Source organism: Micropterus dolomieu, linkage group LG08, assembly GCF_021292245.1.
Source record: "Micropterus dolomieu isolate WLL.071019.BEF.003 ecotype Adirondacks linkage group LG08, ASM2129224v1, whole genome shotgun sequence".
NCBI classification, from domain to species: domain Eukaryota; kingdom Metazoa; phylum Chordata; class Actinopteri; order Centrarchiformes; family Centrarchidae; genus Micropterus; species Micropterus dolomieu.
In genome coordinates, this window is record NC_060157.1 from 25,517,652 (window position 1) to 25,531,558 (window position 13,907).

General features: G+C 41.8%; 1 protein-coding gene across 2 annotated transcripts in view; it reads left to right on the forward strand.

The window, feature by feature from the left end:
* The window catches only part of plagl2 (pleiomorphic adenoma gene-like 2), a 38,546-nt gene extending 32,444 nt beyond the window's left edge, over positions 1-6,102 (forward strand). For both annotated transcript variants that reach the window (XM_046055441.1, XM_046055443.1), the window contains exons 2-4: positions 2,769-2,923; positions 3,017-3,514; positions 4,246-6,102. In XM_046055441.1, the coding sequence (XP_045911397.1) occupies positions 3,177-3,514; positions 4,246-5,707 (1,800 nt within the window). In that variant the 5' untranslated portion in view covers positions 2,769-2,923; positions 3,017-3,176 and the 3' untranslated portion in view covers positions 5,708-6,102. The remainder of the gene's footprint in view (positions 1-2,768; positions 2,924-3,016; positions 3,515-4,245) is intronic.
* The last annotated feature ends 7,805 nt before the right edge of the window (positions 6,103-13,907 follow it).

Below are 13,907 nucleotides of genomic sequence, written 5' to 3' on the forward strand. Positions count from 1 at the left end.
CCTAATGCTTCTCCTTTGGCAAAAAGAGTTTGTTGAGAAACACAAGAAAATGTGTTGATTAATGGCTGATCCATCCATCCATCCATCGTTAACCGCTTATCCTGCATACAGGGTCGCGGGGTAGTAAATCAATATCTACAATTTAATACATTGTGATATTTGATTTAAAAGAAAGGGTTGTTACTGTTTCTCTGCTACGCTAAGCTAACGTTAACTTTTAGCAGGACAAGTTCAGTAACTTTCTTCATCATGATTGGATTTGTACTGCAGCTACAAGATTTTGGGAGAGGAAATAGCGGTTTAAAGCAGGTGTGGGAGATATAGAGGAAAAATTAAAATTGCAGTGATCATAAGAAAGTACGTAAAATGATGTTTGTATTCAGGTTGAAGAAAAAACTAGAAAAAAATCACATTGATGTCTGTTGCACTGAAGTGTAGCCTACAGATCTTTTTCACAGAAACCATTTTGATACGTCACAGTAGAAAAGTACAGGTGTAAATAATATAATTAATGATGGCTGAATTCCATTTAGCTGCTTCAGTTTCAGGGTCTTGGTACTGTGCATGTTGGCTCACTTTCACAATGTCATGACCTACTGGGACACTTAGAACAGAGCCATCGTTAATGTTCTTAGTTAAGCAGGTGCTGTTACTACAAGTCGAAACATCTGCTGTGAAAAAAGTCACATTTTTAGTAAACATGGACATTTCCTCTTAATTTAGCAAATAATGCTCACCAAATTGGTCAGAGATTCGATCATGCTTGCTTCTTATCAAATTAAGCACAGAATTATATAGTGATATGTCAGTATTTCACCAGAATAAAATTAAAATGAAAAATGATATATGTTACTGTACCACGACAAAAGTTGCTTTGGACTTACGTGGAGTGTTTCAGTAATCAACATTACTCTCAAGCATAAAACATAAGTTTGTATATGAAGCAGAGCATCCCTGCTTGATGAATGGTGGTCAAATTGAATCATTGGTAATAGGGTGGTAACAGTCAGAAATGTAGAATGACATTTTAATTGAAAAGAGTTTTAATGTAATGTATACATAATGCAAGCATGATTATATTGCATTGGTCAGTATGAGTCACCTGGGCTTGTTCAGGCCTGAGGGAGACCATGTTTGAAGTTACTGCTCTACATGGTCTGTCATGGTGTGTCCTTTGAGTTCAAGCTCTATTTGGTTTATTTCTATAACTTGATGGTGTGGATTCTCTTCATTGTACTGTATCTGCCTGTCTATGTGCGCGCCTTTGTGAGTTTGTTTGAGCATGCTGGCTTGGGGGGAGGGTGTGTACATGATGTTGCATTCGGTGTGACCAGAACCCTGTGTGTTGTATGTGCTGTTGTGTGCGGAGGAGAGAGGCAGGGCGACACGGCATGGTTCAGGCCAGGAATGTGCGATGTGGGTAGGCTGTACAATAGAGTCGGGCTCCCTGAGGGTGGTCAATGGGACGGGTGTCACCCCCCTGCACCCTCCCTGCTGGGTGATGACCACCACACAACGCTACAGCTGTCAGGTCCTCTTAACCACCGCCGTAAACACACATACATTATGAGAACAAACACACATGTATGCACATGTACACAGTAAGACATACGTGAGCACACAGGCACGCATGTGCTAATGTGTGTCTTCTGTAGAAGAAATTACATGAACAAACACACAACTCTCATATGTACGTGGTTTCGCCACATGTACCAACCTGTGGATACACGTTTGGGCATTTCTGTGTAATCATGTAAATGTAAAAACACTCAGAGCTGATTGTAGCATGCTTGCTGTCTTTCTTAACTCATTGACCTCTCACACAGAAAGGATGCCATTACATTTGGAGTTGTGTATGTATGTGCAGACCTGTGTGTGTGTGTGTGTGTGTGTATTCCCAAGTCACATATGCCCACATGTGTTTACGGGACTTATATGCACTCTCGGTTCACGTGACTGACACTCGGTGGATGGCTAACATTGTGATCAGTGTTTTGTCCGCTCAACCTTGGACTTGGCTGGTGTGTTAGCCCGCTGGGGTCACGCAGGTCACTGAGGGTAAATAAGGGAATTCAGAGATGACAGGGAGAGAGAGTTCAGCAGTCTCTCTGGAATATTTTTTAACTGCAGGTCAGTAGCTGTTTCAGTGCAGTTGTGCTGCCTCTTTTTTCACAACTTTTTACACTGTTGACAAGAAGTTGTTGAGTTCAGGTTGACTGACAGTACTAGGAAGCCTGAGTTTGTGTTGTAAACACTGCCCTCCCCCTGTCGTCCCTCACCCGCCACAACCCTCTCTCTACCCTGGGGGTTGTGTGTGTTTCTGTGTTTTTCCAAGGATTACAGGAGCCTTATCCAGTTTCATAACAAGTACATACATGTATACACATTAACACACACAAAGCACTGTGCTGTCATCTGACATGATGAGGATGTGTAATTACATTCAGTCTTCACGTATGGTTATACAATAATGTGCTGTGACTGACTGCGAATCATCATTCACAAAACAATATTTTGGTAATCCTTTGTAGTTTCTGTCATGTCAGTCAGACTTGTCATTCAGCTCCCCCTAGTGAGCTCAGAGGAACTAGCAAAGGACTGATTTTATGATTCAGCCTGTTGAATTATAGGCTGGAAAGGTTTCCTTTTTCCATTTGCTTGGATTCTGAGTTGTTGTCTACATTAATGCATTTTGTTACAATTTTGTCAAAGCTTTAAAATACAAGGACTCTGGGGTCACTTTTGTAATGTTTGCTCTCTCTTTGCAGGACAGCAAAAATGCAGAGCAGTGTTTCCCACTCACCGCCAACCATAGCTGTTGGGACTGGGTGAGGAGGAGACAACAAGTGAAGAAGAGGAGCGACTGAAGCAGAGAGTGAGAGAAGGAAAGTGAGACGAAAGAAGGACAAGTAGGATTTTACAGGTAAAAATCAGGGTTTATAAGAAAACATCTTCAATGTTGCCACAAACTTGGGAACAGTTAGCTTCAAAGCATGTACCTTCTATCTCACCACAGATTTTGGCTTACCTTGATGTTTCTCCTGGATCATTGGCCCTTCCTGTGAGCTGTTGGTCACCTTCTTTTTTGACAAACCCCCCTGTAACTTCCCACGTTGAGCCTGCGAGGCAGGGGAGCCGCAAGTAAATTTTCATGGCAGCGGCAATCTAGGGCTGCCATGGCAGCTGCTGCCGCCGATGCCTCACACACACATATTACTGCACTGACGCTGGAGGAAGAGGGACGACGGACTGCCGCCAAGCTGTTTGGGAGCGCCGCCCCGCTGCCAAGGACAGAAAGAGAAAGAGAGAGAGAGAGGGGGAAAGAGAGGGAGAGGGAAGAAGAAGGAGAAGAGGGAGGGAGAGGGAGTGGGAACGAGTGTTTGGTGTGCGGGGCCCTGTTCGCCTCACAGGAGAAGCTCCGGCTCCACGCCTTGAGTCATACAGGAGAGAAACCCTTCCGCTGCTCACAGCCACACTGTCCCAAGTCCTTCAGCTCCAAATACAAACTCTTCAGGTACTGAGCATTAATCACACTGCTCAATTCACCTCCTTTTAATTACAGTATGATACATGGCTTCCCTAGCTTTCTCAGAATCCCCAGGGAAAGGATATAAAACGAAGACCTTTATCATCTTTTAGCTCATTGTTTGTGTTGGTTTTGCGACCTGCAACAGCAGTTCACAGTGAAGAAGCTCTGATAAACCCACTACTTGCCCAGGTGGACACTCATAACAGCGCTAAAAGGAGAGTGGATCGGATTTATTTTCATCCATCCATCTGTACTTTCTGATGATCATTGCATTTTCAAGCCAAGAAGCCGAATGAATGCTATGTTGCTCTGTAACTGATGGATGTGTCAATAAGCAACTGTTTGATAACATGTTCACATTATCAGCTTTATACTGTAAGGTGATAAAATGTCAATGTTGTGTTTACAGCAGTGGCCAAAAAATCAGTCAATGCAGGTTTAAGTGACCTCGTCTCAGACTCATCAACATACTAGGATGTTTGGAATCCAGTGAATCACAGGAAGTGGTTACAAAACCCATTTTGGGTCCTCACTGTAAACCACAGTGACTCACTTATTTAAATATGGACACAAGGGGTTTGACTGAAAGGAATTCAGGCCTCACTTTAGCATGCACCCGACTGACAGACTGTATAATAAACATGACTATATGACAAGGACTGTGTAACTTCTCCCAAACCACCCGCTAACATTTACAATCTGTCGTTTTCTTGCAGGCATATGGCCACACACTCTCCACAGAAGACCCATCAGTGCTCGTTCTGTGAGAAAATGTTCCATCGCAAAGACCACCTGAAGAACCACCTGCAGACCCATGACCCTAACAAGGAGGCCTTCAAGTGTGAGGAGTGTGGGAAGCACTACAACACCAAGCTGGGATATAAGCGCCATGTGGCCATGCACTCTGCCACAGCAGGGGATCTCACCTGTAAAGTTTGCATGCAGACCTACGAGAGCACACCCATACTCCTGGAGCACCTCAAGAGCCACTCTGGGAAGTCTTCTGGTGGCGCCAAGGAGAAAAAACACCCGTGCGACCACTGTGACCGGCGTTTCTATACGCGGAAGGATGTGAGACGGCACATGGTGGTCCACACAGGCCGAAAGGACTTCCTGTGCCAGTACTGTGCCCAGCGTTTTGGCAGGAAGGACCATCTGACACGCCACGTGAAGAAGAGCCACTCGCAGGAGCTGCTGAAGATCAAGACGGAGCCTCCTGATATGTTAGGTCTTTTAGCCTCAGGGTCACCGCCTTGCTCTGTGAAGGAGGAGCTCAGCCCCATGATGTGTGGAATGGGTCCCAATAAAGACCCAATGATGGGCAAACCATTCCCCAGTGGGGCGCCTTTTCCGATGGGCATGTACAACCCCCATCATCTCCAGGCCATGTCTAATTCTGGGGTGGGTCACCCACACCCGTCCCTGATGCCCAGTTCCTTGTCTGCAGCTATGGGCATGGGCTGTCACATGGAATCCCCTGGACCTCTTCATCCACACTCCCATCACCACCACCATCACCACCACCATCACCACCACCATCATTCCCCTCCGCTGCCCCCACACCACCAGCCTCCGGCTCCCCAGCAGCAGCACCAGCCCCAGCAAGCCCCCAAATACCAGCTGGGATCTACCTCATACCTGCTGGACAAGCCCTTGAAAGTGGAGATGGAGAGCTTCCTCATGGATCTGCAGAGTGGCTCGCCAGGCCCGGTTCCCTCTGCGGAGCCCCACGCTGCTGCCTCGTCCCCCAAGGACGGACTGGAGCCCACCTCGGGCCTGGCGGATGAGCTTTGCGGGGATCCCCTCCTGTCCAAGAGCCCTGCGGTGATCGCTGAGTCTCTGTGTGCTGCTAACATGGACTTCTCCCACCTGCTGGGGTTCCTGCCCCTCAACCTGCCTCCCTATAGCGCCCCCATGAGCACGGGAGGGCTGGTGATGGGCTACACCTCATCTGCGACCTCTTCGTCTTCCATCTCCTCTTCCTCATCTCTGCACGCTGCCGAGGCGCATTCTGCAGCAGTCGGCACGGCACATCTTACCTCTTTGCAACCGCAACCTCAGGAGCAGCAGAGCGCCAGTGGTGGTCTAGGCCTCGGACCCCTGCACCCCCTCCCATCAGTGTTCAGCTCCAGCCTTAGTACCACCACACTGCCTCGCTTCCACCAGGCCTTCCAGTGAGAGAGCCAGCCCTCGGCCCAGCCCCGCCCAGTCAAGATGGCCTCCACGTCAGCCTCAGCTCAGCTCATCATGGATATTTTGGGCTGGGGTTCATTACAGGGCCTGATCGGAGAAGTTTGAGAATTTGAATAAATAAATACACAAATGAACACTTAGAAGCCTTAAATGAAAGTGCACAAAAGCCTTTGATTGAGCCTTAAAAGGAAGTTAAACCCCTTTGAGCAAAAAGGAAAAGGTGAGAAAAGAAGTTGAAGCAGCTTTTATTTGGGCTTTTCCCCCCTATCCTATAGTTATAACAATGTATTAACTCTTATCTTTTTATTTTTATTTACTTCCCCTGTTATCCTCCTTCCATCCCCTATTTAGTAGTATAGAGGGCAGGATCAGTAGGCCAAAAGGCATGGTACTGCATACTTTCTAAAGTAATAATATTAAAAAAAAAAATCAAAGATAATTTTTAGTGAAGATTATCTGTCTTGTTGTGACCCAGAAAAAAAATATAGTTTGAAGTGGATATTTTGTTTTATTTTTTTTTTTTCCAAATGTAAGAACATGGTAGAAGTCTTGAGTTTTGAAACACCTACTCTAATAACCTGAACTGTCATGATCAGTACGGAGAGGAGAGAGATCAGTGAAGGAATGAAAGAAATAGAGACAATGAGTCAACAATTGAACCTTAACTCTAAAATCCTCCTCTAGATGGCTAGGCTAGAGCCACAAAAGCGACCCCCTGCCTCTAAAAAAAAGTGCTCTTCAAACAAGAAAAAAAAATAAATGGATGTCCCTATTATTATTTTAACTGTAACTGATGTGCTCCTAGAGTCGGGTCAGTTTTAATGAATATAGCGCACTAAATGAAAAACAGACTCTTGTCATATAACTGATAAGATATCTGTTTGCTGCCAAACACAAAGACCAGTCACACACATTTTTTAAAAGAAAACAAAAAAAAGGAAAGAAATGTGAAAGTGTGTGAGTTGGTTGAAAATGATGTAATATCATGCTTGCGTTTTTACTGTTCCTCAAGAGAAGCACTTTTTTTCAGCAGAAGGCACTTCACCTTTAGGAATCTCTTTGGGAAACCTTTTGTCTCCTTCCTCGTGACTTCTAGAGGTTTTCACTGCCTGAGACAGAGACTTTCTTCTCACTCTCCTTCCTTCACCTGTCTTCCTCCTAACAGTTATCTTTAAAAGTTCCCATGATATATACATATTTGCAGCTGTTTCTTGGCTGCCCAACAAACCTAAAATATCTATTTTTGGAATAAAATACAAACACATCTTTAGGCAGTCTTTTAAAAAGATGCATCATCATGGTAATGATGAACCCTGACATATGTGAATGGCAAAAAATAAGAATTACAGTGACAGATGAGGAAAAATGTGTTAAAGAATGTTATTGCAGTGTACGAAATATCTCAAAAATGAATATTATCGTTGCTTTTATCTCAGTAAGGTGTATTTTAGGTAAACTAAGTGATGATGTTTTGTGTCTGGCAGGTTTACATTTGTGTGTATCTTGCATTTTTGATCAAACAAATGGATGAAGTATTAGCTTTTTCCCTTAAGCTTTCTCTGTCATATCCAGTCTTTACCTTTACATGTACCTGAGTTAGTATAGTGGAATCAGAACTGTGGATGGGAAATATATATAGAAGGCTGTTAGTGGCTTAATTATCAATTCAAATTTGAGCTAGATAGATTGTGTCATAGGGATGCTGACATGGATGGCCTATGAAGTCATGCCTAGGTCTTTATCCAGTGGAATATGTAACCCCTGTGCTGTGAAGAAATCCCAGCTGAAGATCCACCTGAGCTCCCAGTACCTTAGTGGTTTTGGATGTCTTGGAGTTTAGATTATTTCTAACCATTCACCACCAGCCGATAAAAACCTGAGCCCAAAGTTAACCTAAGCCTCAAAGTGAAATAGGTGCTCATTTTCTAAAGCTCTGTCAGCGGCATGACCAACACAACCGTCACATCCTTAACTTCACACAGGGCTGAGCTCCTGCATCATCTGTGACATTTTGTGCTTAAATGTCGTTCCAGTCATAGAAGAAGACCCGTTCACTTTACTTATAGCAGTCGTCGTGCCATAGGCGAGCCCCAACCACCATTAATAGTTGAGTAAAAACAAAGAAAAAAAGAAAAAACATAGCACGTAAAAATAAAAAATATAATACATATTGCTGCTTTTAGCTATGGTTGCTGACGGATGACAACTGTAGACCACTAGAACATTTCAATTGTTTGCAAGATGGACAGCGAGCTGAAAACATGCACAAACCGAACCGACAAAGTGTTCATCATCCTCGGGCCCCATCCCCTCTGTACTCCTCCTCCTCCTCTCTCAGCTGCTTTGTAGAGTTAAAGGAAAAGGGTCTGAAAATACGGCGATATCCAGAAGAATGCAGCCACCGAATCCCCGGGCTTTGACATTCAAAGCACAGCGGGACACATGACTGACTGCACAACTTGGGATATTGCTAATAGTCGTTTATTTGTTTTGTTTGTTATCATATGATATATTATTTTCTGTTTGTATAAAACAGGACCTCGAAAAACAACACAACACATCACCTCAATTTTATTTGTTTTATTTTTCTTACCAAAACCTGGGGAGAAGAAACTACATTTTTGCACAATTGCTTGTTACAAAATGCTACAAGTGTTAGGAGCGATTTTTGATACTGTAGGGTATGAAACCCTGACGATGAGCAGCTGATGGCTCCTGTGTGTTCGACAGGTGAATATTCTTCTTGGAAAGTAGCAGCAGCTGCATTTCAGAATCAGCAAGCACTGATGTAGAAAAAGCTTCCCCGCAGTCTGACTGTTTAATTGCAACTTCATTGCTAAAATTGTAGATTTTTACAATCCAAGTTTGGAACTATTTTACACTTATTAGTCCCGCCCATCCCCCTCATGGAAAGTCAGTGTTTTGATGACTAAAATGATTAAACTTTTTATTGATTCTAAAAAAAATCAGCTGTCGGCACCTTTCTGAGAATTTACATGAAATACTGAAAAAAAGACAAGATTCAAATAAAAAGGTAATTTTTAAGAAAAACCCTCTTGGCTTAAGCCAGATTTGTAGCAATCAAATTGAGCATTTATAAGGAAAAAGGCTTATAAGGAATAAGGTTTTAAGGAAAAGCTTTTGGCATGTATTAAGTTTGTCCTCCCTGGGTTTCTGTGAGCTAATCTGAATTCTAGCACTTTCAACCTTTAAAAAGAAGAGTATTTTTTTCTTTAAAAATTTCAGCTTATATGTTCATGTTTTTAATTTTGTATTGATCCTGTATATGTATGTGCCATTAGTTTGATGTGTAGACTTTATCAACCTTTGTGTATTTCTTTTCTCCAAAAGAATAACAGTATTTTTGATAGACTTTTCACTAATATCCTTCTACATAAGAGCCCCCCTGCCCCTTCTCGTTTGAAACCTTTTTGTTTTTTGGGTAACCTGCTTTGCCTTCTCTCTCATACATGTATCTAATCAAACTCTATAGCCAAGTGCTTGAAAAGAACAGCGACAACATGTCTGTTATTCAGAGGCAGTGAGAAACAAGACCGTTGTCAGTAGAGTGTGAAAGCCACAACCTGACCACAACCTGCCATTGAAACTCTGTTGCAACAGAGATCCATCTGCAGGCCATTTTTAGCCCACGTAACTGAACAAGAAGTGAACATGAAGTGAGGAGTGACCCCAAAATATAGCACTTAAAGCTTACAACCATGGTCACTAAACCTGTTGTCCCTGCCAAAAGGAACATCTTGATGCTGATAATGACTCACTCTATGAATAGTACCATAGTGTGTACAAATTACAGGTGGCAATTGGCTATCACTGACTTTTAAATTAATTGTATTAAACATAAACTCATCAAGTTGTTGAAAAAGAGAACAACTTTTAGATATTTAGACAGAAGTGAAACCATCTTTTTGAATGCAGAAGTGTGGCTAACTGTACTTATAGCTGTAAAACACTGACAACAACAGATCTCACGCCTGTTCTATGACCTGAGCTCATAGGGGCCGTTTTTTAGAGCGATTTACCCAGGACTGGGTCAGTCATGCTTCATAGTGTCATTCTGGGAAAAATGGGCCCTGTTTCTGAACTCTGTACCCTGATGTGTATGAAAGTCCAATGCGGCCAAGAAAAGAAAAAACAGGAAAAGTTAGGCAAGAAATACTCATGGTTAATTAAAACATTTGACTTACTTTTAATTATCAGATACTGTCAAAATTATTACTTACTAAGTCAACATGTTTAAGTCAGAATAGACTTGGTCTCGCAAGGCTAGACCCATCTCTACATTTGAACACTGAACCCATTGTGATTCTGCCATAGGGGGGAAAACGCTGGCTTGTTTGTATTTCTTGAAAAAGCCTACTTCCAGACTAGAATAAAGTGATTTTTTACATTTACTTAGTATATCATAAATTTTACTTACTACAGTATCTCACACTTTTAATTTACCGTTGCACAACTTTCCAGCAGCACTTTTTCTGTCAGGAATGGGCTTCTGTAGTCTGAGTGGAAACAAAAAGCTAATATCAAACCAGCACGACTCTGAAACACTTGACATAAAATTGATCCTCTCTGACCTCTGACAGTGATGTTGTTCTGTTCTTTGGCTTGGCTGTGGCTCCATTACCTCGACCTGCACCTACTAGGGATGCACTTATCCTCACCTTTTCCTCTTTACTACTAGGTGCAGAACACAAACATTTTAAGGGAATTTGTTCATCAGTTTAAAAGAAAAACTGACTTGATTTTAATAATGCTCTCTCTTTCTCTCCCTCTCTTTTTTTGTTGCTTTTAGTAAGAAACTGGGTTCTGTCTCATGCAGGCAAAACCCACATGTAGTTTTATATATTTCTAGCTTAATGTAAGTCTTGCATTCCAACCTCTTTGTGTATCTCGTTTAGTGACATAGCGCATTGTCATCACTTGCTATTACAGCCACTTCTGGAATAAAGAAGGTGAACGAAAATAGAATACTTGCATTCACTTACACTATTTTATATAGCATGGAGTTTATCAACTACAGGGAGAATTATATAAACGATGTGCTTTGGAGAAAGAAAGAAAATGAGAAGTCTTGCTTTTTTTGTTACATATCTCACATGCAATCAGTTGCTGCAATGTAAAAGTGACAGATTTGTATATTGGTTGATCCAAAGAGATGATGAACACAACAACAGAACTATTGACTTATTGTACAGTACAGTGTATCTTTGAGTTGTCATGTGTTATGTTGAAATGATTAAAAGACAAACCAGCGGTTTCATACCCTCTTTGAATTCATTTTTTTTATTTAAAAATATTTTTTGCTCATTCTTTGCTTTGCTTCTTTGTGTAAATGTAAACATCTACAACAGAAGAATAGTATAAAAGCAATTAATCAAACTGTTAAATGGATTAAGCCATTTGGCTATGGAGGCCACTGTGATCATGTTCTCTGTTCTCTGGGAATTTGGGGCCTTTAGAAATGTGGTGGACATTTTCTACAAGTAATTAATTAGTGGCCCGTTGAAATTGTATTCTTGGCAGCATGGAGAGGGATTTGAAATGACATTCTGACCTTTGACCTTCATCGACCTCAGTTGAGAAATAGCACAGTAGCAAGTTCCTGTTAGAGAACAATGCCATCTGGTAGTTATTATGGAGAAAATACAGACAATGTTCTGAAACCGTTATTTTAGTCGGAGCTTAGTTAGTTGTTGATTTTCAGATGAATTCTTCCTCCAATTAGGGAAGAGCGATGTGAGTTGAACCAGTTTTTACTTGAGATGACTTTAAAATGAGGACATGACTGTAAGGTCTACAACTAAAATATGTATATATATTCCAGCCTTTGGTGCATCCCTGGGAATAATCAATTTGGTCTAAATAAACTGTTTTCTATATATGGCTTTCCAAAAAAAGTGGATTCTTGGCTCAACTTGCCCTATATGAGGGGTAAGCCTGTAAGTCCTGTGTCACCTGATGTAGGGACTTCCGATTTTTGTACCTCTCCCACTACTCTGTCCAAACCCACAATAGGAGTTGAAGCCTGTTTTCCATTTATAGAAGCATGGCATGATGGTTTATGGTCTAAAATGCATAATGTCACATAATGCATCTGAATTCAATGTAAAATTACAGTAAAATAGTTGACTCAATTTCCCCCAGGTCTTTTGGCTCAAATTACTCCATTCCTGTCATTTTAACAAACTTGTGTCATCCAGCCTCTCTCCATCACTGGGTGAGTAAAATGGATGACTCTTCAAACATGTATTCACATGACCAATTTGGTCTATGGTTGCAGAGAAACAAGGGGCGGCTCAACTTCCCCACAGGCTTAAATCACCTCAGTCTCCCCTACTGCCTAATTGAAACAACACTTGCAAAGAATCTGATTCTGTCTACCAAAGACTTGCAACAACATAGACATAGATTGACTCTTTGTCAGACACAGAACAAGACTTACAGTCTACAGCAGCCATGCTAGCTGCCCTTTGAGCTAAATATCAACAACGTCAACATCCTAACATGCTCACAGTAAGCAGGTATGCTGTTTGGAAACCATCTTAATTTAGCGTGTTAGCATGCTATCTAATAAACTATTACTATTAGCACTAAACCCACCATGTTGAGGCTGATGGGAACGTCATTGGTTCTGCAGGTATTTTGTCATAAACCAAAGTACTGGACACTTTAAAATGTTGACTTGATGATGGTGCTAGACGAAATGTAGAGGGTCACCAAAGTTAGTTCATCCTAAGGGGGGGGACTCCTGGCTGTGGCCCTGCGTACACATTAGTGATATTAGTCCACTGTGTTTTTAAAATACTGAACAAACTTTTTTTTCGTTTTTATCGGAAACAGCTTTACATCAACTGTTTGGGGAGTGATATGTGAGCTGCCATGAACATCCTGTGTCATTTTTTTTTCATTCCTCAAGTCCATATTCAGTTTAGGAAATGTGTCTGTCTTGACTCATTTGAGTGCTTAAAACAGAGCCAGAATGGTTTGACCAGACTACACAGCTGAAGCTTTATTCTCATTCTCCCATAGGCAGTCACCACACGACAGGACACATGATTACAAGCATGCTCAGAATGTGTAGTAAGATGTGTAGCTTAATTAATTAATTAATTACTTTTATACTATATGTCAATAGTGGATTTGATTATTATGTGTAAAAGACCAAATCTCTATGATTCTGAGAATATTTAGATTTGATTTTAATGAATATAGAAAGTAAATAAATTTCAGTGAATCACCGTACATTGAAATGCCATCCTGGTGGGTTGTGTCTCACTGTGTGTCTAACTCTCTTAGTGGACCAGGGTCTGGATTATGTCTCAGAGAGCTGCGTCAGTAAGCCTGCATGCATAGCTGAGTGTCAGGACTGCCCTAATTATAGTACTATGGAGCTAACCTATACTTACATCAACTGAGCTGACTCTCACACATACACTTAAGGGATGCCAACTGTGCCATAACTCAAGAATAGAAACTCTTTTTAGTTTTGTAAGAGGAACCTGGAAAACTTTTAAATAGGTCTTTGTGATTTGATCATAACCTTCCAGACACTGAACATTTCAGGAACACAGAGGGACAAAGCAGGAATTAACACCTTGAGTGGAACACACATACACAACAGACATCTCATTTACAGAGGTACTCCAGCACTGTAGCACTGTGCGAGAGACATTAACAAAAGACTGGTCAAAATTGATGCGGCAGACTCTGTGTTATAGGTCAACTTTTAGTCCCTTTTGTAGGTCAAGCCACCCAAATTGCTGGATCTTACACTTCCCACAATGCAACTATACAATCACCTACAATGCCTGGTAAATGCCCCAGTTTGTAACACAAGCTTCCTGTTAACAGAGCTGAAGGTGCCAACATCAACTCAGATCTCGGGCAAGGCTACAAGAATGTTCTTTATTCCATCAACACGTTTTGGCACAGCCCTTCATCAGGATGGTTTAGAATGTGTAAAAAACAAAGCCTATACAGTTTACTTTACAAGATGGCGGAATCTTGATCAGTTATAAAATCAGAGCAAGACACCTTGATGGCCAGCCTCCAAAGGATGCTGTACATCCAGCACAGAAACATTTAAATAAAGGTACACACAGTTCAGCAAGTTCAGAGTCTACAGCTACGCTAGCATCTCTGCGAGGCTCTACTGAGGCACAATAGT